Consider the following 25,786-nt stretch of genomic DNA (forward strand, 5'->3'; position numbering starts at 1 on the left):
TTAACAGGTGAAGCAAAATCTTTTCAAATTGAAGAAGAATTGTCAGTAAGTGAGACCGTCTTTTTCAAGTACGCACCTATAACATCAGTAGAGAAGCTTCTGCAGGAATGAAAATTTACTTTTACACAAGAGACGCTCGTTTACATTTCAAATTATCAAAAAACATTTAATAATCCAATGTAATTCTGATATTTAGTAATATTATGAGATGGAATTTGTTATATCCATTAAAGTTTCTATACAAAATAAAAATATTTTGGTGTCAATATATTTTCCTTTTTTTGTTATTTTAGGATATAAAACATATTTTTTTAAACTTTAATGAACGTAGAACAAGTATTGCATTGCTTTATATTTTTTAAATGAGTCATAATAATTTTAAAGAGCAAAACATTTTTTTAATTCAATATTTTTGCAATTATTTAAATTTTTTGCGCAATTTTTGCATCTTTAAGGGCATTTTTTGCCCTTTTTAAGGGCATTTTTTGCCCTTTTTAAGGGCATTTTTTGAACTTTTTAAGGGCATTAGTTGAGATTTTTTAGGTCATCAAAATCCGGGCTCTAGTAATTACGTTCTCCAATTGCAGTTTATGAGCAGAAAAATATAATTCTGAAAAGTCAAAATCCAATCATTTATTAAACCATTAAGACTTGGCAGGGCGAAAATATTAGAACCAAACTTTTCGTTTTAGTCGAACCAGAAGAATTGTACGTGTCGATTTATTTATTATTACTCATACATATTCAATCATCTATAGTCGGCTTTGAATGCCATTCCAATGTAGAGATAACACCATACCTGCCAACTTTTAATCCCTTCCGTTATCATTTTTCCCAGTGGTATTAAAATGGAATTTAAACTTCAATTTTAAGCAAACAAATACGTTGCATTTGAAAAAACTTAAGTTGACAACCATGATAGTAACGCATATTAATATATGTGCTTAATTTTTGTAAGAATAGTGGTGATCAAAATCATTTAAAAATTAAGTTTATAAAAGAAAAAAATAGTATATATTTACTACCACTTTAAATATGAAAATAAAATCTTCCCGAAAATCCGGAAAAGTTGGCAGGTATGCAATAGGAGTTTCGTTGTTGTCGGACCTGAAATTCATATTTATTCTAGCTAAATTCAATAAGCAGAGCTTCCCAAAATCCACCATAAATAGTCAAGTGGTTGCAAACTTTTCATCAAAGATTTAAAGTTTTCCTGATTTCGAAACCACTTAAATTTATATAAAATTCATCCATCGTGTATTAGATTTTTTCATTTGAAATGAGTTTCTAAATTATTGTGGTCATCAAGAAAATTTAATGCTGCATTTTTGAAAACATGAGATATATTTTATAATACCAACTTTCGCTACTACTTGAATATTTTTAGCTGACCTATGGGAGCTTCCCCGATCTAAAATCGGCACAAACTTTCCGGATGACCCAATACATGGATAGAGTTTTATTATTTGTGTTGTAACTGACAGAATTTAAAATGTTCGAAAATATTTACGAAGATGACATTTGTGCTAGACTAAATGGAAAAGAGTTTTAATGTAAGAACATATTTACTTGGCATTCATGAGTGCTATAACGGATTAGTTTCAAATATCAGAAAATATTTATGTAGGCAATATTTGTAACTGATGAATTCTCAGATATTTGAAAAGATTTATGTAGTTAATATTTTTGTGAGCAGTAACTAGTAAAATTTTAAATATAAAGGTATATTTACATAGATAGCATTTGTTTGCGTTGTAACGTAAAAAATTTCAGTTGTTGCGGAGAATTTATGTGTGCAGTAACTAATAAAATTATAAATATAGCAGAATCTTTTCATACATTTTATTTATTTCTCCGATAATCTATAAAATTTCCAATATTAGAAGATAATCATTTATGTGTGCAGTAGCTTAAAAAAACTCCAGTTCTAATAAAACGCGTACAAAGTAGCTTCGTTCTTTCACGCATAACATTTATATTTACAAGACGACATTGTTAATAAGTCTTAACATATTCATTAATAATGGTTTTAAGAACTCCATTTTATGGATGAAACATCTATATATATATATATTTCTCTTACACAGCAGCAAAAAAAAACTCATTACAACTCCCCGAATGGCAACGTTAGAAAATCGACCAATGATTGCTGCTAAAAATGTCACATGTCAAATCTAGTTGAGGTGGCTCAACATATAGCGCTTTTAAAAACGGAAATATTAACCAGAGTGAGCATTATCAGATTGTTCAATTCAGCTGCGGCAATCTCATACTATTAAGCTAGGCAGAAGTGAGTAGTAGATCTCTATTTTAGTATTTTGTCGAAAGTGCTTTTCTGAAGTACTTTGTACAACTAAATAAATATTTACTTCATTTTCTTCATTTATAGAGAAAACAGTCGGCAAAGAATTCTGCTAGGTCAAAAAACGAATTCTAAAAGAAATAAAAGTAAACAACTTAAAAAATAAAAATGCTGTTGCCAGCCATAGAATTTTTTGAAAGTTAACTTAGCAACATAAATCAAAATGACATAGAAGCGCAACTAGATCAAAATTATGATACCTGAGCGCTTGACGTAACAAATCTTTCAATTCTATAAGTGCTGTATCGCCAAAAGCCCAAATTAACAATTGCAATTTCAAATTAATATTGAAATGTACAGGTTTAGAATTTTCTACAGTGAAAAGTTTTCGGAACTTCAGTATTCAAAAAAGTATACAAAAGCTAGACGTTAAGAACGTATCCAATAAGCGAGCATAGGATTGCGAAGCAATCCGAAATGAACTGCGAAAGCAGTTCCGGGGGTTGGCGAGCGCCAGCGAGTAGGGGGCGAAGCTTCCTAGTAATATAATTTTTAATAAATATTTTATTAAACCTTTCAGCTAGAATTGTAAAGTATACGAATTTAAACATCATTTAAAGAATGGAATTTTAAATTGTAAAATCCAAATTATGAGCAAAATCGGTCGAATAGTTTCTGAGAAATCGAGGTTGAATTAATCGTATTTTTTAAATTCAATTTAACATTAACTATTCGACTGGTTTTCATCCAATTTTCCTGTTTTGAAATTTAAAATTTAATGCTTTAAAATGATGTAAAAAAAATTGAATACCTTACAATTCCGACCTCTTTCGACTACTACAAAATAAACTAATGTGAAAAATTGTAAATACTGTCTAAAAGCTGTTTTTTTTTTATAGAATTACCTTTAGCTAAATGCATTTTATAATCGTTTTCAATTTTTTTTTAATTTGCTTAAAATTTTGTTCGAAATATGGAGAAATACGTAAAAAGTAAAATTAACGTTAAAGGGTCAAATTTTTGAATCGCTCTCCTGACCAAACTGTAGAAACCATATTTCCCAGATTGCAACAACCCCCTATAGTTTGGGGGACAGAAATCCGAATCCGTCGAAACAAAGGTATGTTTATTCAGAGAAAGTACGTTTTTGTGTCTCATTACGAAACTTGAGTTATCATCTGAAACTAATTAATTAACATATTTGAGGCCACACTTTGGAACCTTTAACATTGAGTCCTAGCAAGTGAAGTCCTTATCATTAGATCAAAAGTTGTATTTACAAGAGAACTCAGTTACATAAAAATGTTAAGAATTGTTAACATTCTTAACAATTCTTAACATTTTCATTAATAATGTTTTAAGAACTCCATTTAATGAATGAAACATAATATAATATTTTCTAAATATTTTATTACCTTTCAGCTTAGATACTGAATGACACTATCAAAATCGAAGAAAAACATATGACCTTTTCAAAAGAAATTTTAAACTTTATTTACAATTGTATTTTTAATGCTTTCATGGCTCAAAATGTACAAATTGAAGAAAACAAGATTTTGAAGTCAACATGATAGACAACTATAGCATTAAAGGTTATTTGATAATTAATATTGTGAGAAAGACATATTCATGAGTGCTTGAAACAATTATTATGCTAATTATCGTGGTTTTTCCATTTGCTAAAGTCCCCCGCCTTTTTGAATAATGTCTCTGGTGTCAGATTGTTCTCTTAGTTCTGTTTCAACAATTTCCATTTCAGTCCATATTTGTTGTTCTGCTGAGGCAAATATGACATATATGAAACCAGTGAAGAGTTGTATAATGGCTGCGATAAAAAACAGGAGATCCCAGTTCGCCAATGTTTGCTAAAAAAGAAAAAAAAAATTCATTTTTATTTATTTATTTCCTTGTTAATAAATCAATTGTGACTACTACTATAGTTTACAATTCAAATTATTCATCGTTAACACATTCACTATCTTTTTAGTACTGATCCTTATAATATATCGCTGATGGGCTGAAGTAGCGGCACAACTCAAAAAATCATGTTTTGAGATAAGTGGGTTTAAAGTTTTCAATGCTAAGAAAAATGCATAAGAAATGCTTTAATTTGCTTAAACGAAGGTAACCTTCAAGTTGAATTATGAGTTGTGCTAATATTGCTGCTATAAAGAATGTGTAAAGAATGTCCATGTATACACCTGTTCTTAGTCCAAAACGCGGGATGTTTGAGTTGTGCCACTATTGCAGCCCATGAGCGATGTCTATTAAAAAAATGGAAATTGACAGAGATAAAATACGCTTCTCACGGCCAGGAATATGTTTTAAAATGGTAGAAATCGAATTTTAAATGTCAGACAATTTCTCAGGAACTATTCGACCGATTTTACTCATTTTTGTATTTTGTCACGTAAAATTATATTGTTAAGAATGGTGCAAAAAATGTATTCCTTACGATTCAAAATCTTTTAGACCATGACCATTTTCTTGAAAACAATAAGATCGAACTATTCTTTCTTAAGAACTATTTCTTTCTTAAATCTGAAATTTTCTAAATTTTTATAGATTCTGAAGTTATTTTTTATATTCCATAACTATTTAACAAGTGAGTCTTCAATTGTAAGAATAAAATATTAATAAATTTAAGTAAAAACATTTGAAAAATTATTTTTTTCAAGAAAATTACGAAAGTAAAAGTTCTCAAGAAGATTACGAAAGTTAAAGTTTTTGTCACGCCTAAAACGAAAAACGCTAGGTTCACCATTTCAAAATTCGTTGGGGGGGGGGGGGGATTTTCAGTGTAAAAATTTGTTCGAAAAGTGAAAAAGTTAATGTTAAAAGTTCAAAATATTGTCGTAATTTTTAAAAAATTCGCTTTTTTATTTTATTTTTAGTTTTTATATTTGCTTATCTCTCTATGAGGGCAAAATTTTGTTAGGCATTTAAATCTGCTTGTAATAATCAGATTGCAATAAACAGTGCGCAAAAGATAAATTAATAAACAGATGGACCACCCTGAAAAACTTTTGATCTAATGATCTGATCTTCACGTTCTATGACTCGTTCTTAATGGTTTAAGAGAGTGACCTCAAATATGCTAAATAATTAGTGCGGAGGATATTTAAAATTACGAAATCAGACAAAAAAAAACGAACTTTCTCTAAATAAAGATAACTTTTTTCGATGGTTTCGGATTTCTGACTATCAAAATATAGACAATCAAAGTATAGACGATCTAAAGTTTGGACTCCTTTATGATAATTTCACTTTTTGCGCATTTCACCATATCTTCATAACTTTTTAAACGAATTAAAAAAAATTTGGGCACAATTGTAAAATTCGTTTATCTAAAGATTGTTTCTAGCAAAAAATAACGTTTAGTTATTATTTATTATTATTTAATTTGATAATAGTTGATAAATTTTTGAATTGTTAAGTATGCAATTTTACATCATTTTAAAGAATGCAATTTTAAATGGCAAAATACATAACGTAAGCGAAATCGGTGTAATTGTTTCTGTGAAATCAAACTTTAAAAGCACGACCTATACAAAAGTCGGTTATTTATTTCAATTCAAAAATTTATCAACTATTATCACTGCAAAATTTGAAGGTAATCGGTGTAATTGTTTCTGTGAAATCAAACTTTAAAAGCACGACCTATACAAAAGTCGGTTATTTATTTCAATTCAAAAATTTATCAACTATTATCACTGCAAAATTTGAAGGTAATCGGTGTATTAGTTTCCGAGAAGTCAGACTTTAAAAACACGACCTATACAAAAGTCGGTTATTTATTTCAATTCAAAAATTTATCAACTATTATCACTGCAAAATTTGAAGGTAATCGGTGTATTAGTTTCCGAGAAGTCAGACTTTAAAAGCACGACCTATACAAAAGTCGGTTATTTATTTCAATTCAAAAATTTATCAACTATTATCACTGCAAAATTTGAAGGTAATCGGTGTATTAGTTTCCGAGAAGTCAGACTTTAAAAACACGACCTATACAAAAGTCGGTTATTTATTTCAATTCAAAAATTTATCAACTATTATCACTGCAAAATTTGAAGGTAATCGGTGTATTAGTTTCCGAGAAGTCAGACTTTAAAAGCACGACCTATACAAAAGTCGGTTATTTATTTCAATTCAAAAATTTATCAACTATTATCACTGCAAAATTTGAAGGTAATCGGTGTATTAGTTTCCGAGAAGTCAGACTTTAAAAACACGACCTATACAAAAGTCGGTTATTTATTTCAATTCAAAAATTTATCAACTATTATCACTGCAAAATTTGAAGGTAATCGGTGTATTAGTTTCCGAGAAGTCAGACTTTAAAAGCACGACCTATACAAAAGTCGGTTATTTATTTCAATTCAAAAATTTATCAACTATTATCACTGCAAAATTTGAAGGCAATCGGTGTATTAGTTTCCGAGAAGTCAGACTTTAAAAGCACGACCTATACAAAAGTCGGTTATTTATTTCAATTCAAAAATTTATCAACTATTATCACTGCAAAATTTGAAGGTAATCGGTGTATTAGTTTCCGAGAAGTCAGACTTTAAAAGCACGACCTATACAAAAGTCGGTTATTTATTTCAATTCAAAAATTTATCAACTATTATCACTGCAAAATTTGAAGGTAATCGGTGTAATTGTTTCTGTGAAATCAAACTTTAAAAGCACGACCTATACAAAAGTCGGTTATTTATTTCAATTCAAAAATTTATCAACTATTATCACTGCAAAATTTGAAGGTAATCGGTGTATTAGTTTCCGAGAAGTCAGACTTTAAAAGCACGACTAATACAAAAGTCGGTTATTTATTTCAATTCAAAAATTTATCAACTATTATCACTGCAAAATTTGAAGGTAATCGGTGTATTAGTTTCCGAGAAGTCAGACTTTAAAAGCACGACCTATACAAAAGTCGGTTATTTATTTCAATTCAAAAATTTATCAACTATTATCACTGCAAAATTTGAAGGTAATCGGTGTAATTGTTTCTGTGAAATCAAACTTTAAAAGCACGACCTATACAAAAGTCGGTTATTTATTTCAATTCAAAAATTTATCAACTATTATCACTGCAAAATTTGAAGGTAATCGGTGTATTAGTTTCCGAGAAGTCAGACTTTAAAAGCACGACTAATACAAAAGTCGGTTATTTATTTCAATTCAAAAATTTATCAACTATTATCACTGCAAAATTTGAAGGTAATCGGTGTATTAGTTTCCGAGAAGTCAGACTTTAAAAGCACGACCTATACAAAAGTCGGTTATTTATTTCAATTCAAAAATTTATCAACTATTATCACTGCAAAATTTGAAGGTAATCGGTGTAATTGTTTCTGTGAAATCAAACTTTAAAAGCACGACCTATACAAAAGTCGGTTATTTATTTCAATTCAAAAATTTATCAACTATTATCACTGCAAAATTTGAAGGTAATCGGTGTATTAGTTTCCGAGAAGTCAGACTTTAAAAACACGACTAATACAAATTTCGATTTCTCAGGAACGATTCGACCAATTACGCTCAAATTTTGCAATTTTCTGCTTAAAATTGCGCTATTTAAATAGCAATTTTGAGATTATCTCCTCGAAACTTTAAGATTGAGTCCTACAGCGTGAAAATCCGGTCATTATATCAAGAAGCGTGGTGCACTGTACATTGATTGTTATCGGATTTTTGTTTTGCATAGATTTTTGTGCACTGTACATGGATTGTTATCCAGCATGGAGCTTCAGCTCATTTTAAGAACTTCAATTATAAAGTGGTTAAAATTTCGATTGACGATCAATTCCTTTATGGGTAGTACGGAATTAAATTCTGCTCATAACGGTCAAAAAGCGATTAGAGGTCATTGTTGTAAGTCGGGGAATATTAGTAGAGATTTTAGCAGAAAAATATAGCTAGTAGAAAAATAGTCTTAACCTCAATAATGAGATTCCATTCCCGCAGTTAATAAAAAAATGCAATAAATATAATTATTCTTACTCCTTTGCTCAGGATAGCGTTTGCTGCTGCAGAAGCGGCAGTTCCAGCAATTGTTGCAAATGTATTTGTAATGCCAAAAATAGTACCTGTAATGAAATAAATTAATAGAGTAAATTTTGGAATTAAATTAAATTAAATAATAAAAATAATAAATATTTATAAAAAATTATCTTTTGAATGAAATTATTTTGGGTAAATGCACACATGCCAACTTTTCCGGATTTTGCGGAAGATTTTATTTTCATATTTAAAGTGATAGTAAATATATACTATTTTTTCTTTTATAAACTTAATTTTTAAATGAGTTTGATCACCACTATTTTTACAAAAATTAAGCACATATATTAATATGCGTTACTATCATGGTTGTCAACTTAAGTTTTCTCAAATATAACGTATTTGTTTGCTTAAAATTGAAGTTTTAATGGAAAGGATTAAAAGTTGGCAGGTATGTAAATGGATCTTATAAGTAGGTACAGTTTTTTATTTTAAAAAAAATTGCTTAATTAGTTTTAAAAATATGACTAAAAACGCAAAAAAATAAATCAAGGGGTCCGAACTTTGGATCGCTCTCTTGATATGGAGACCATATTTCCCAGATTGCGGCTACCCCCTATATTTTGAAGGTTAAGAATCCAAATATGTTAAAAGAAATATATGTTTATTCAGAGAATGTTTTTGTGTCCGATTTCGTATCTTAATTAATAGTTAGCACTGAATAATTTGCATATTTGAGGTTGCCCTCAGGAACCATTAATATTGACACTTAGTACGTGAAAATCAGATCATTAGAGCGAAAGTTATTTAGGGTGATATATTTTTTTTGCCAATTGTACACCTGATATATTCTTAAAGGTAAATACCTTAACACATTTTTTAATACGGGCACCTTTTGCATCCTTGGATACTGGGGGCGTGTTCTTTTGTGTACAGAATTTTCCAGTAGTCCGACGATTTACTCGGACGATTAGTCGGACATTTGCTTGGCAGCGCGATCCACACTTAATCATTCATGATAGTTAAGCGTCCCTATATTCGGCTCATAAGAACAAGGGTAGGTCAAAATTTAAAGGAGCTTATATCTTTCTTCTTGGTGTAATTTTTTTTTTAAAATTTGTGTTGGGATGAAAGGGACTTATAGATTTTGCATAGCACCTTCCTTTAAAAAAGTGAACTAAATGTGTTAACAGCTCCCCGGTGGCTCAGAAGATAAGGCGTTTGCCATCCAATGCCTCTGAGTTCAATCCCAGTGCTGGCTGGTCGATACAAATTCCGCACTCTATTGGCACCGACCATAGTGCTGACGCAGAGTGCCGTCAGCGGTAGACAGATCCACGGGTTAGAGTCCCCTTGCTGTCAGGTTACCCATGGGAGGTGTTCGTGGTTTTCCTCTCCATGTAACGCAAAGGCGGATTAGTTCCATCAAAATGTCCTCCACGATGGTAAATTTCTCTCGATACTAGATAAATAATTGGGAAATAATTTTTAATTTAACTTACCAAACAAAGAAAAACTCACCATATGAACTTGGTTAAGTTTATATGGTTCATACCACTAGAAGAGAATTCCTCAAAAAGCCTAGAAAAACAGACACCCTGCAGGTCAGGTTTTTGTATCGGTGATTTACACTAGCAAAACGTGTTCAAGTGCTTTCTTCGCTTTTTTAAAACGTTTATGCTTGTCTAAATACCACATGAAAATTTTTAATTACAATTGCGTAATGTGAATAATATTGTAATGTAATTACAGTTAAAATAAAGATTATCGATCAGTAGAGTACCATTAAATGGATACACAACTAGATTTTAAAATAAATACAGTGCTTGAAAATTGATAGTTTAATTTTGGATGTGAATTCATTTTTTCTACATTTTAAATTTTAAATTATACTATTTTAGTTGTAGGCGAGTTTAACATGAAGGTATTCAATATGGTGTCCTCTTTAAAGTCGTAAAGAAATTTTTAAAGCAAAATAGTCACATAAAAAAGTCCACTTTAAAAGTATATGTATTTCAGGAATATTAAAAATAAAATAAGTAGCTATTCTTACCTTCCAAATTTACGTGATAGATGTTGCAATTAGAGCAATGTTATTGATCTATCGTCAAGTAAACAAACTCCCGAAGGAAATGGGGGGGGAAATTTAATACTATAATCAATTTCTCTAACTTGTTTTCCGAAAGGAGTAATGCTTACCATAACTTTAAACCGATGTGAAATGTATACAAAACTGTTTCAAGTGTACAAAACTATTGTCCTTCTTCACAAAACAAAATAAAATTTAACTGAAATGACTAACAGTTTTTCCTTAATTACGGGTAGGCCTTTCTGCAATTAATGTTTTTCAGGACTGTGAGTCAATGTAAACAATTTTGATCTCCATAGTATTGGCATCGTCAGTAAAAATTTGGTGCAATTAGATAATTGCATCGTCCAGGGAATCATTATAGCGGAGCACCATACACTAAATAACAAATCGTTGAACTATAAGACGATTTGACTTACCAGCAAACTGTGGACTTAAGTCAATGTGATTCACCATAAATCCGGAGTAAACACAGGAATTCAAAGCAAACCATAGCAGCACAAATAACACTGCCATCATGCGTTTGCAACCAACTATCGCTATGGCTATAGCACACAAACCTGATCCAAAAAAACCTGAAAACAATTAAACAGCAATTATTATTATTTTTTACACGTTTAGGGCTTTTATTTTAATCTAACCAAGTAGTCACGTAATGAGCGGTTATTTACAATGTTCTTCTTTTCCAACAGATGCTTACAAAGTTCTGTGAAATTTACTAAAAAAGTGGTTAATTTAAATTTCTTACCAATACTATTCATCATCTTCCTTATTGAGGTGATATGAAAATCTTTACTTGATCTCAAAGAATCCGCTGCGAAACTGATGGGTGGAGCAAATACAGATACAACCAGGTACTGAGATCCGGATATATATGCAATCTAAAATGATAAAATATGGATAGTATGCATACAGGAGTACTTGGACATCACAGAGTAATGGAACATCACAAGGAATCAGATTTGCATAGTAACCTAAGGTCGGAAAGTTCATCATTCGCCGCTAGGTGTTGCTGTTCACAAGAGCATTGGAGGAAACAGACCAGCATTGCCTCAGCTATTTGAGCTATCATTGCCCTCAGAGGAGCATGCAACGTTTCTTTCTGATATATATATATATTTATTTATTTTTTGCATCTAGCTCGCAGGGAAGCACAGGATATACAGATTGACAGAAGAAAATGCACGAGCAACAGAGAGACTCTATGGTGAAAGTTACCCACAGTGACATACGGCGGACGCCAATACATAAAGTGTAACTCATGCATCGCTAGTAATCGCGAAAACGTTAAACATCCCTTGTGTCATTTCTACATATGCCACCCCACACATATATCGCAGTACATGTACTGTCTTTTACCAATAAACGTTACAGATCTCAGTCTTGGGTCTCTAGTTCCTGTCGTAGTATTTTCGCCATTTCCGACTGTAAGATGATGTACAATTGGGTACTTGGAACGCGAAAAGACGATCACTGATACATAAACACGTGACCTATAACCTTAGCGCCAGCTGATTGTTTATAAAAAGATGTCATGTTAAATTCTAGCTAAGTGTCTGCACAAAAGCTAAATGTAAATTGAATACAACGTCGAATCGCACATCGAATTTGCTAACATAACATTTTTCCTCGTCTTCGTCCTTTACTTAACTTAGATTTATTATTTGTTTATGTATTTTTTCGTAACCGCGATGTATTTTTGTTTTGTGTTCCTGGAAACTTCGATGCTTTTAGTTTGTTTATGTTCTTCATGGTTTCGCATCAGTCTTTTTGTTAAGTAAGAAATAAATAGCGTAGGAATTTAAATATTTGTGAAAAAACCATTCAATGTGATGCTTAAAAGAATTGATTCTTTGTTTGCTTGGGTTACTCGAAATAGAATGAAAAGAACAGTTGCTAGCGCAAACAAACTCCACGTTTTAATAACCGATAAGGATCGAGGCAAACACACTACGTCACTTGCAGGTATCCTATTCTGAATCCTTATTATGTCCCCTACCTCCCGTTGAAGTTTCTGGGACACGCTATATACAGTCTAAAATTTTTCTCAAATATGGATAGCACACAATGTAAATGCAGTGTAGAATCATAAAAGGTGAATAGTATACGTCATCTATATAGTCTAAAACAATTGAGTATTGATAGTATACCGCATATATATATATACTTAAACTGATAAATTAAGTGTGACTTCTAGCAGTGGTGACAAACCTACGCAGAGGCACAACAACCGGGAAGAATTTAAAATCTTATAATAAATGTTTCTTGAGGCTGTTGGAAATTTTTAAAATTTTATTTCCACAAAAGTGGTTAACATTTGGAAAAAATTAAAAAAAATTGGTGACAAAGGTTATGTGATGATTGCGAAGGTTTTAGTTTCAGATGAATTTTAGGAATGAAGTTGGGCAGATATAAGATTCAGATGAATTTCCTTTAATTAAAAAATATATTCCTGTAAATAGATATTAGTAAAAATAATTTGTTTCTCTTACCTTTCTCTAACACTCTTTTAATTATCCCCGTCTTTGACTAAGTTAACAGCCTGCTTAATTTTTACATACATCTTAATAAATAGCGCTTAGTTGAACCAATCTCTTTCTCAGCCGCTTTCCAAATTGTTCCTGGTTATGGCCACTTAGCTATGACCCGCAGGTCACACACCGATCCACAAAGGCGTTTTTAATGTCTACTCAGGCATTTTTATAGACTCATATTTTCTTTAAAAATAATCAAACAGACAAGTGCATTATAATGAAATATTAAAATTTAAACATATAATATATGATTTATATGAAAAAATTTCCGTACTAGCCGAATACCTGCTAATCGTAAGGATTGAAAAAAAGTAAACAATCAAGATATTAGTACTGAACAACACTACGAAATCATACACAAATTAAAAGACATGTATCAATACAATGAATAAAGCTAAAGTAAATGTATTTTTTATTTATTTGTTGTGCTTTTTCCTTCCTGGTGGCTTCACGTTATTAGATGAAGGAAAACGCAATTCTAATAGTTAATCCCATCAATAAAAACTGACTGTTTTCAATATCATTTGACATGATACTGAAGCCAACTGATGATAGTTAAAATTTATCACTATCTACCTTATTCTCCGGTAATTAATCTTTTAGAGAAATCAAATTGTTTTCTCCAATGCCCACCTGGGTTGACATTTTATGCGTATTAGGGCAGATTTGTTGACCACTCTCTCTGGGTCACCATATTAGGTGGGCAAACGTTGCTGTCACAGTAAGACCAGATAGTACAAAGAGAAAGAACGTCCATGTCTTGTCCGGGATTCATACCCAGAACCTTTCCTATACTAAAAAATTTCTTTTCCTAGTATCTGTATTAAAGCTTACAACCAATGATGCAGTTTTAATAGGGGTCAACTATAATAACATAATATATTCCACCAATAACTAATATATATAATTCTCTTACGTGACTCCCAAATTTTGGCTGTATTTCTTTTCCACCGGTGGCAACATTTGCTTTGTTTTGTTTACGTTACTATTTCTCTTACACGGCTAATCGACCACTGATTGCCCCTAAAAATGTAACATGCCAAATCTAGCTGAGGTGGCTCAACATATAGCTCTTTTAAAAACGGAAAGTGAAATAACCAGAGAGCATCAGCTGCGGCAATCTCATACTATTAAGCTAGGCAGAAGTGAGTAGTCTCTGCCGATAGATCTCTATTTTAGTAATTTGTCGAAAGCGCTTTTTTTCACGAATTTATATATTACGAATTTATTTGACGATTTTTGATTTATATCTCGAATTATACTATAGCATATTTCTAATAGGTTTAAAGAATTACATGTCATTTATTTGAATTCAAATTAATTTTAATGACTTAGTATTTACTAAAAAGATGTAATTTTTAAAAAAAAAAAGTTTTTATATGGATTTGAATGATTATTTTGAATTCTTAGAATTTTGTGTAATTTGCAATGTACCTAAGTTAGTAGCGATCGAAGCGAGTTTGGTTTGCGAAGCAAACCATGTAAGATTGCGTAGCAATTTTCGGGGGTTGGAGACCTTCAGCGAGCAGGGGGCGCAGCCCACTAGTATTAGTATATTTGTTACCTACATTAGTATATTTTTGTACCTTTGAAACTGGACCAATGAACTTAATACCAGTAAAGTATGTTACCAATAAAATAAAAGGACGTTTGTTTCACAATAATAATACAATTTTAAAATTTGAAAACTTACTTCTTTTGAATTAAAATGTAAAATGTTATTTAAATATGTAGGCATCATGGTGAGTAGTGTACAGAGGGACCAGTTTTCTCCAATATGAGCAATTACTAACGCCCATACATGCCACGAAGTTGTTATTAATTTCCACGGAATAATGTCATGCTGTAATAAAAAAAATAGTGTCAGTAGTATTGGGTCCATACATTGAAATTGATGAGGTTGCTACATTGAAAGGAGCAAAGAATTATTTGGCAATTTTCCTGTTTATTATGGTAAGGGCTTATAGAAAATTCTTATTTTCAAAATTATAGTTCTAAAAATCAGATAATCGCATATCATATTTTAAAGATGTAAATTATCTATGATTACAACTTGAATAGTCAGCAGTTAGGATTTGTGGTGGATGTCCTCTCTTCTCCTAAATCAAATTTTTAAATTGTATTTTTATGCAATTTACTTATTTCACCGACTACTATGGACATGATGAATCTCCAAAGGCCGTGCTAGACGGAGACACGCTGTAGTAAATAATATATGGTAGTAACAGATATTTCATAAAATAGTACTCTGGTAAATACCAATCTTTTTATGTTTTTTTGGGCTTGGATTAACTTTCATGAATTAAGAGTCGGGGTGCAATCCAATATTAAATCAAAGTTTTAAATTGTAGGATCCTAAAAACCTTTTAGTTAACAAATTATCATCTAGGCATTAAATTACTTCGTTATCTGTTAGGAAGTTTTGAAAGTTGTGAAGTACCTATTTGGAAACAGTACTGACGTATATTTGGAGTAAAACTGTTAACAGAGAGAAACAGTGAGATTTATTACCATGACTATTGTCTTCCTAGTTTTGATACAAGATCTTACAAGATATGAATATATATATATACTGTGAAATTTATAAAGAAGTGAACTAGTGCGCTCAGTTCCTTAATGGATTTGCTCACTCCTATCAGAATATTTTAGTAAAATACTATTATTTTAACTACTTTATTAAAAATAATTTTCCTAAATTGTGTAAGAAAAATAATTAATTGTAATTTGAATGTAAATAATGGAAATTGCGACTTATTTAGCTGTAATAAAGTAATAATTTTAAACGAAGGTTGCAAAGTGTTACCGATAGTTTTTGAACAACTGGAAATAAGCGTAGGCCCAGCAACCGAAGATTATGCTCCAAATAGAGATCACCGCTGAATTTCAACATAATCGGTGTTACCTTTTACTCGCTACCCTAGAATTTTAGCATATTTGGTGTTGTCCCTTATTCGATACCCTTGAATTTCATTATATTAGGTGTTACTCCTTACCATTGAATTTCAGCATATTAGATGTCCCCTCTTGCTCGTTACCTTTAAATTACAGCATATTAGGTGGTATCCCTTACTCGTTACCCTTGAATTTCAGCATATTAGATGTCACCTCTTGCTAGTTACCCTTGAATTCCAGCATATTAGGCGTTACTGTTCAGTTCACCCTTAAGTGCATAGGCATAGATTCCAAAGTGTGAACTAAATGTAACAAGTGAAATAACAATTCACAAAAACGATGAATTAGTTTGATACTAGTATGGCTTCTCGAGGTTGTATAAATCGTCTTCTAGCACTGATTTATAAAAAATACTAGTAAATAATAGAATAAAATACCTCATGGTTTTTACTAAAAGTTTCTGCCATATTAAAGCTTATACTCTTATTATTATTATTTTCCAAATAGAACTCTAACTATGTGCCTATGTTGATTAGTTGAAACTTTTTTAAATACTTGAATAAAAACGAGCTTTTTCATTATTTCTGCTGTTCAATTGCGATTGTAGTGCCCTTAAACATTTTTCACATTTTAAACATAAAAACACTTACGCTGTAAAACATATGTTTTCGATTTCTTCTGATGTAGTTTAATTCATCGTCGCTTATATTTGGTTGAGATTCAGGCTTATCGTAGGCAAGAACAACCCAAATAAAAAACCACAAAATTCCAAATATTCCTATAAAAAAAAAACTTGTTGAAAAGAGTGAAAAGTAGAGTGTGCAAAAAATTAAACATCCTGAATGACTTTTGATTTAATGATCGAATTTTCAGGTACTAAAAATCAATCTTAATGCTTTTAGGGCATTAACCTTAAATATACTAATTTACAAGATTAAACGATAATTTAAATTGCGAAATATGATACAATAACTTACTTTCCCAGAAAAAAATCCCCCGTTTTCGACTTATTCGGTTATTGTGAAATATTTCATAAAATGTTTTAATTCAATTGAAAAGTTTTGCATTCAGTTGTAAAATTAGTCAATTATTAGTCAATTGCATTCAGTTGTAAAATTAGTTTATCAGAAGAGTATTCCACGGAGAAAAAAATTCTTAATTATTATTTATTTTTTTAATAAATTTTTTAATATTCGAAGAATTATGATTTGTGAAGCATAAAAGTTAATTTATTATTTTAAAGAACGTTAATTTAAATGGAAAAATACAAAATTTGTGCAGAATTTGTCGAATGGTCAATAGTCTGAATTATCAAATTTTTAATATGTGATTTCTTTACGAATTTGATTCACTGTTTTGTGTATGGGTGCTCATAGTAAATATTACTTCAATAAAAAAATATTTGGTCGATAAAATATACACTTATGTATTGAAATACTTATACCTCAGCTTAAATTTTTAATTTGCATTCTCTTGGCCATTATTTGTAGTGAACAAGTTTTTGATGATATAGTATTAATAAAAGACACAATTCCTTTCAAAAAATGTAGAAATTAAAGGAGCAGTTTTATTACATTCAGGAGAAATAGTGCTTCATATTTTTTAAGAGTTTAATGAATTTTTCACCGAAACTTAAAAAATATAAAATGATGCGATTTTTCGTTTTGAGTAAGTAACTTAAAATTACGCTCAGTTTCTCAGTTTTTAGATTTCTTAAAATCTATTTTTATTATAGTCTAAACAGATGTTGGACGACGCTCAAAAATGAATAACAGGCAAATCTAATAACAGGTAACTGAATAGGTACTATTTAACTACCTATCAGAAACTGCTGATTGAAGAACTGTATAGGTATAACTTGGTCTAAAAAATATAATAAATAATCTAAAATACTGCATATATCATATTGTGATTAGATATCGAAAGATATTGCTAAATAGTGTAAATATCCTATATCTGTTTATTTAAGAAGATTAAAAGCATATTTAAAATTTTTCTCCACCCCTTCGACTGGTGAGTTGGGCCGAGAGAGCAGGGACCTCCTCAGAAGCAATTAGTGGAAAACAAGCGAATATCATAATTATGAAACAACTAAAACTGGTTAAAATCAACATTCAATTATACATAAAATTGCTTAAAACTGAGTAGATAATTTTGTTTAAAGTCACTTATCTGATATGAAATTTTTAATAATACCTTATAGCAGAAATGAGCAAGTCACATGAATATTTTGATATCCTGGAATAGATGGATTAAATTGATGCAAGTGAATTAATTTAGCAACAATAGTACGAGAAAACAAGAAAAAATGCGTTGCGAACAAAAAACTATTTATGGATTAGTTTCCAATTAAAATTTGAAAAGTGTTTTTTTCTGGAGTAAGCGGATCAAAATGATGCCATGGAATTAAATAAAAAATAATTGTACGAGATAAAAAAAAATGGTCTAGATAGCGGAATGGTGCGGAATAGTTTAAAATCAGGATTTGAAAAGTGTCTTTTTCAGGAAGAGAGGGATCAAAACAATGTCATTGAATTAATTTAATAACATTTGTACGAAAGAACAATAAAATTAGTCTTGGGCCAAAAATTACGTTTACGGAATAGTTTGAAATAAAAATTTTAAAAGTGTCTTTTTAGCAGTAGTTGGAAAAAAGTGGAACTAAAAGATAACATATCTTCAAAAGAATGTTCCATTTGTATTGCGAAACCAAAAAAATTTTCATTATGCAGAAACACATTTTCATTATCATGTTAACAGTTTAAAAAAGTATTCTAGTACCGATACATGAATCTTGAGTCTCACCCCATAGGTAAAATACAGAAGGCCACCCTCCAAGAAAATTGCTGACACACAAAAATCTGGTGCAAAACGCTGCGACGAAACCTCCTATTTGTCCACCTGTGTAGATTGCGGTCAATATTCGACTTCGCTCCAATCTTGGTGACCAACGACTCACCATTGAATTCAATGCTGGATGCACCACTCCCTAAATTAAAAAAGAAAAATATATATAGGCAGTGTTATTCTTTAGATTCGAACTTTGTGGTCACAACTACCAGAAAGGATGTAATGTATGTTCAAATGAGCGATACTCAAATAGTACACTATCTTCACTGGATAAGATAAACTAAGAAAAAATTACAAAAATATCGATAACTGTCACAAAAATAGGCCTGTCCCAATGAAAATTGAATGAGTTGTTAAATAAGAATCGCTAAGTAAAAGTGAAATATATAATTGTGCTGCTATGGAATGATCTCATGTGTAGTAAACATTATTTGATCGCAATCCCGCAAATTTTGATGTTTCTGAAATTAGAAATTTGCACGACTGCCAACTTTCTATGCTTCTTGGGAAAATGTCTTCTAGTGGTAGCTAAGTTTATGTTTTTAAGAATGATTTTCTTTTTATAAATTGGAATTATGCTTATTTTCTACATCACTACATGAAAATGATTCATAAGTGCAGATAAAACGCCGTTTTATTCCAGTTCTGAAAAACTTCGTTCAGGAAGTATAATTTTTGATTTTTTTTTACTCTTTATATATCTATGTATTCTTATTTTTATCGTTATTTATGTATTTTCAAAGCTCATCTCACATGATGATAAATACTCGGGTAAAGTGTCCATATTAATTCCTATTTTTATTTTTAGGCAACATGGACTAGAAGGTTTCCACCTCAAATATCCTGACCTGATGATGAAGGGGTAAAGGGCCACTCCGGCATCAGGCACCTCGGCCAACCGAAACGACTGTGACTGACTCTTGTTCTCTTGTAGTGAAGCTTTAGAAAAAAGGCCAATATGATAAAAAATGCTGAAATCTTTAGTTCTAACTGTCCATTAAATTTATAACTATTTTTCAAAAATGTAGTAGTTGACAGCTCTGAGTAAGAGATAGCCAATTTGCTAATTGACCTCCATGTATCATTTGGCCGAAGAACTGCGATGGAGATCTATTGTAAGACAAGTGGTGGACAAAGAGGAAAATGTGAGTCATTCTGTGGTTTATAGACTTACAACAATTTCTAACATCATCTTCGGTATCCAGAAGATTCGGTCAAAGACAGCCAAATGCTACGAAAAGCACCGATGATCGATATTTCTCGTTGGGTGCACGAAAGAATCGAACCGCCACTCCGAGGTGAGTAGATGGCTTTACGAACGTGGTTTGTCCACTAGGCTACCTGCCATTTGCCTGCTACTCTCGTCGAACATTAGAGGTGGTAGCAGCTACATGTCCACTGGATGGCTGACCAACGGAGGACTGTTCTTTACAGATGAGTCTATGTTTAGCCTCTAAAGCAATAGTAGGCGTTGTTTTATTTGGAGAGTGCCTGGAACCCGATATCAACCATCAGACCATGGCTGAAAGCCCTTATATAGCAAGATGGTATAGAGTAAAAACTGGTACGAAAGACATTTTATTCTAGTATTTTTTTCGAGAAAAATAAAGTATCTGCAACTATCAATATTTCTTTTATAATTTTAGCATATATATATAAAACTGCTTCGTTTCTGAGACAAAGTAGATATTTTTGCATAGTTTAAAGAAAGAATAAGTAAAATTCTCCCGAAAACTCGCAATAACTGAAGTGGTTTTACTACCAGCCTTTCCTCTTTTCCGTCTCGCTTTCACCCCTGCATCAGACATCCATGAAAGAGATGCATACTAAGAGGTAATGTTTATGTGTAAGGTAGTATCGATTTAGATAGACTCACAGACCTGCTTGTTTTCCCAGTGGAACAGCGAATGCTCACGTGTAGAAAGATGACGTCCTGGATGTTTAGGCCCCGCTCTTATGTGGGTGCAATCGGATATGTTTCGGTGTTATCAATCGGTGTTATGATTTCTTGTTACAGGATGATAACTTAACGCCGTACAGAGCTCGCGTTGCGGGTGATTAACTTTTTGCTGCAAATAATTCAACTCCTACAGTAACCAGCTCGATCACCAGACATTTAATAATATCGAACATGCTCGGGATGCTCTAGGAAGACGTGTAAGTGCTCGCAATCCTCCTCTTTGCAACTGCTTTAGAAGAACAATGGCTCGCTCTTCCAACGAAATTAATTTAAAGCATCACACATCGCTGAATGTGCCGTATTGCGAATAAAGGTGATCATACTTCATACTGAAGATACTTATTCTATTCCAAACTGATACATCTGATTTATTAATTTCGTACATATGTTGATTTCTGTTGAATCATAATTGTCTGGTAAATATTTTTTATGTTATTCTATACATTATTATGTGTACAATAATATGTGGCAGTTTCATTGAATTATTATTGAAACTTTTCTTATTATGACAATGTTTTGTGATTTTTACTTAATTTGTGACAACCAGTGGAACTTTGAAATCAATTCTGGTAAAACATTGCCACTTCTGCTAAATTACCGTTTTTAATACATGTACAAAAATGCCCCTCAGCCTTCTCTGTATTTGTATAATGCTGGAGACGAATAGCTTTCAAATGATAGGATTTGGGAAAAATAATGTTTCACCAACTCCAGAGAAAGCGGCCCCTCGTAACTAACTAATTTTCTCAGTGATCTCCGAAAGTTATATCTTTCCTTACCATAGTAACATGTTATTTTGTAACACAATATTATCAACTCGCAAAAAATACAAATACCGGACTCAGTGCTAAAGCGAGGTAAGTCAATTTTTCATTCCTTTGCATGGAAAATGGGGAATGCTGTTGTAACTGTTCACGCAAGGCCTGAATGTAAAATCGGTTCTCTTCTGTGAGATAAATAATGAGATGAATAACTATGTAAGCATATTTGCTTTTCACAATATATTTGATACTTACCGTCCATAAATAAATATGGACTTAAATTGTTATTGCACAGAGTCCTTCAACTGTCACTGGAGTTCCTGTTACTCTCAGTTAGAGAGTTTCGACAATTGTTTCCAAGTTGTCAAAAATTGCTGGGTTGCGAAAGCGAAAGAGAATGGTTACCACACTTGGCTTCTCTTCTCCACAATCTTATTTTTCATCCTTGCAACTTTTAGCATTTTCAGTGCTTGTTAGTATTTTAAATTTAACGTATAAAACATCTCGTATAAGTATCACGAGGAGTTTGAATTAAAGATAAACTAAAAAGGAAACTATAATGAATAGCATTTTAATTAAGAAAATAAATTCGGAAAATGAATCCATGTCAGAAATTATCTTGTTGATATGGTATCAAGTTACGTTATATCTCGTTTTACTTTTCCTATCCTAGAGACAAGAAACTACGCCAAAGAAGATTAAATTTTTGATGCACTGATTAAACGATTTCAAGACAAAAAATACAATTTATTTTTAGTTTGTTTGTCAAAATTAGTTTAATTAGTGTCAAATTTAGTTGTCTTAGGAAGAAAAATAAAATTTTCTGAAAACTTTAACGATTTATTCGACATATAATAACATGAATTACTTGATAAAACTGTTTACATGAATTACAAGTGGAGCTATCATAATTTCTAAATTCTAATTATTTCGCAAAATAAATCATTTTTCACGCTGTATTTGTGCATAAAAGATACTTTGAACAGTTAAGAATAGTTTTTAAACCGAAAGAAATTAATTTGCACTCGAAATTATGTGAAATTTCATTAGATAAAAATACCTTCTCTAAGTCTACGAGAAAAAGTTTCTTTCGTTTTGTTTCGGTAAATTTTGGCTCTCTGACAATCAGAGAAAGCGACACATGCGTCGTAACTCTCTAACGGAGTTAGATAGAAGTAACTCTTAACTGTCACGCGGGACTTTGAATTTTGGGCAGAATATTCAACAAAATATACTTACTCCAGCCATTCCTACGATAATGCGATTCCCTACTAAAGTCCAAGGACCAAAATCTGCCATAAATGGTGTCAGAATTGTAAAAAACGAGGAAAAGAATATTCCCACGCCGTAGACAAACTTTCCGCCATAGTTATCTGCCAAAGCTCCGCCAAGAATCTGAGTGAAAGCGTAACCAAAGAAATAAGATCCAACAACATAGTCTTGTGTTTGTGAGTTCCAATCAAATTCACCTTCTATCTAAAATATATATTTTTAAAAAATAAAATTATGGAAATGAGAAAAATTTACCTAAAAGAGTTTTAAATTTCTAGTGATGTAGTAATGCTTCGCTATTGACATTGGAATTTTTTTTTTAATCTTTAGGACCCGAACAACCTAACATTTAATAAAATCAATTTGCGTAAAACCCCCATGAAACAATTCCTTAGTACTTCAGATTTTTACCGGTAAATTTTGTGATTTATTTCTCTAACTTGCCGACGGTAAGTTTTTAAATTTTGACAAAGCTGTACATGTGTGTTTAAGAAAATGGACACAAGTCTAAATGCGTGTTTCCGAAAGTAGTCACAGTTCTGAGTGCCTGTTTACGAAAATGGAAAAGATCAAAATGTGTTTTTACGAAAATGAACACAGCTCGAAATGTGTTTTTTCGAAAATGAACACAGCTTGAAATGTGTTTTTACGAAAATGGACACAGTCCGAAATGTATTTTTACAACAATGAACACAGCTCAAAAGGTGTTTTTGCAAAAATGACCACATTTCGAAATGTGTTTTTACGAAAATAGACATAGCTTGGAATGTGTTCTTACAAAAATGTACGAAGCAAAGAATTTACTTTTTCAGTTTCTAACCCAAATTTAAGAGTTAAACGAGAGATGACGTGTTTACTTTTCCTTACTCATTTAAAAATAAAACGCAATTATTACAAATCATTGTTCCGATCATTGAAATCTGGATGACTATATGTATACCACAGAAGTAACTTATAAGGCTACGTCTTCATATTCAGAACTCTAAATGATAAAGTGAGTTTTAAAACTCCAAATTCCTGAAACGTTAACTTACAACCACTACCATAAATTTATATCATTTATGACAACATTACAAAAATAATTATTGACTATCAAAGTCTAATTTGTTTTACAAAAAAAGACTAACTTAATAAAATGTACGAAATGATTTGTGGAAATGGAAGAAATCATCTTAATATTTAGTTGGATTAATTAGTTTTTAGTTCATTTCTTTCAGAACAAAACTTATAAAAAAAGAATTGAAAATACGGAATCAAATGCTAGTTTATTTTCTTAAACAGCTAAGTCCATTTTCGACAGCATGCATTTCGATTAGGGTCCATTTTCGTAAAAACGCATCATTTCGTAAAAACGCATTGTCTGTAAAAATGTATTTTGAGCTGTGTCCATTTTTTAAAAAAAATACTCATTCTGAGCTGTGTCCAAACTTAAAAAACTCTTTGATGAGCCTACTATTTCCCCCCGTTGGAATCTTCACCTTGTCGAGGTGGGTGGGCTTGAGTGCTCCAGCAACCCAGAGAGCTATGCCGGCGGTAGCGTAGCTACTGATAGGGTCTCCCATGCCGGACAGGTCTCCGTTGGGTAGGAGTCAGACTAAGAGAGATACCTAGGAGAAGGAAAACTCCGATCCAAACCCGTACCCAGCGTCTGTACTTCATGTTAGGAGCGGTTTGGGTGTTTGAGGAGCTAAGACAGTCTTCTACCTCCGGCTGCTCCAGTCTTCGGACAAAAAGAAGATGCAAATTACCTTACCATGAAACCTCTGAGGCAAATCTAAATAAGCTTGAACAGGTCCAACTTAGTGCTGCCCGTATTATCACAGGTTTGAAACAGAGTTGCCCAGCCAACATTGCACGTTATGAAGCCAACCTTTTGCCTCTCCATACCAGAAGACAAGTGAGCCTGGTAAAATATTATAACAAGCTCCTCAGCTTTGGACAACATAACAAGACTTCCGAATACCTCAGTAGTAGGATTTTCTCCCAAAGGCTCAGGAAAAACAGTCCATTTAGCCAAATAGTTTTTCAAAACCTCCTTGTCGATAATGTAGAGCCGCACTCCCTTCACAGTTCTTTGAACCCTTCTGAAGATCTTCCAGAAGTTTTCTTCCATTTCAACCTCAGTGCTTCTGTCAATAAGAAGGAATTCCTGCCCGACCATCTAAAGCAACTGGCTCTCGAAATTATTCACTCTGTTCCAAAACAAGACGCAAAAAGTTTTACTGACGGTAGCAAAATCGATAGTCATGCTGGTAGCGGAGTCTACATCGAGACTCCTGATGAAAAATTTTCTCTCTGCCAACGTAACCCAGACTTCTGCTTCTGTTTTCAGAAGTGAACTTCTGGCTATCAACAGGGGCCTGGAATTTGTTATGCAAAATGACCTTTATTTTAAAGACCTTTGGATATTCTCTGATAGCCGCAGCTCCCTGCAACATCTCAACAACCGGACCCAAATTGGCGACAAAACCAGAACTTCCATCGTAAACAACCTAAAACTCTTGTTCCTCCAACATAATATTCACCTGCAGTGGGTTCCTTCTCGCGTCGATATCTATGGTAATAATTTAGTGGACAGCCTAGCTAAAGAGGGTTGCAGCCAACCGCCCCCTACCTCTTCTGATCTTACCTATCTTGAACTCTACTCCCTGAAAAAATCCCAGCTTCTCAGAGACTGGTTGATTCCCTCCACCCACCATTGATACAAGGGAAATAAGCCTGGAGCTTCTTTGACCCTTCCCTTTGAAAGGAGAGTCTGCACCACCATCTCCCCGCCTAGCTACCGGCCATCTTAAAAGTTTACTATTTTCTGAGGGAACTAAAACCTCTGCCCTAAATGCCATCTACACCGGGCTTCCGCCGATCACATCCTGAACTGTCTTCTCTGGGAAGACATTTACTCTACTCCTCTTTTGGTGTTTGATTTTCTTCAGGTCAACGGGTTCATAGATCTGGTCTGACTTTGTCAGGCCAGAAGAGGATAAGCAACAGCAACAACTATTCCTAAACCTTTTCGAGACAGGTGAGTCATAAATGTATTTGCACGGAATCAGAATCAGGATAGTAAGAAGTAAAAAGCGGTAGCTTCAGTTTGGGCATAGCTAATTTGATAGATTTATTTTT

The 25,786-nt window shown here is 32.2% G+C and overlaps 1 protein-coding gene across 1 annotated transcript; it reads right to left on the minus strand.

Moving 5' to 3' along the window:
• Positions 1–3,830: 3,830 nt before the first annotated feature.
• On the minus strand, positions 3,831–24,225 carry LOC107438175 (sialin). Its single transcript, XM_087162047.1, has 9 exons — positions 24,142–24,225; positions 22,631–22,867; positions 18,626–18,809; positions 16,471–16,598; positions 14,622–14,771; positions 11,143–11,275; positions 10,814–10,969; positions 8,309–8,394; positions 3,831–4,167 (listed from the first exon to the last, which is right to left on the minus strand). The coding sequence occupies exons 1-9, from the start codon at positions 24,223–24,225 to the stop codon at positions 3,982–3,984; spliced, it is 1,344 nt and encodes a 447-aa protein (XP_087018173.1). The 3' UTR covers positions 3,831–3,981.
• Between the last annotated feature and the right edge of the window lie 1,561 nt (positions 24,226–25,786).

The sequence above is a fragment of the Parasteatoda tepidariorum genome, chromosome 4, assembly GCF_982258835.1.
Source record: "Parasteatoda tepidariorum strain Cologne lab strain chromosome 4, Ptep-v5.0, whole genome shotgun sequence".
Lineage (NCBI taxonomy): Eukaryota > Metazoa > Arthropoda > Arachnida > Araneae > Theridiidae > Parasteatoda > Parasteatoda tepidariorum.

Bases quoted from the DNA above. Each gene is read 5' to 3' on its own strand.
- LOC107438175 (XM_087162047.1), bottom strand. From the start codon at position 24,225: ATGGGAGACCCTATCAGTAGCTACGCTACCGCCGGCATAGCTCTCTGG. The intron at 14,772-16,470 runs GTAAGTGTTTTT...TTTTTATTACAG, and splicing joins GAAAACATATGTTTTACAGC to CATGACATTATTCCGTGGAA. The intron at 10,970-11,142 runs GTAAGAAATTTA...AATTGTTTTCAG, and splicing joins GAAGATGATGAATAGTATTG to GTTTTTTTGGATCAGGTTTG.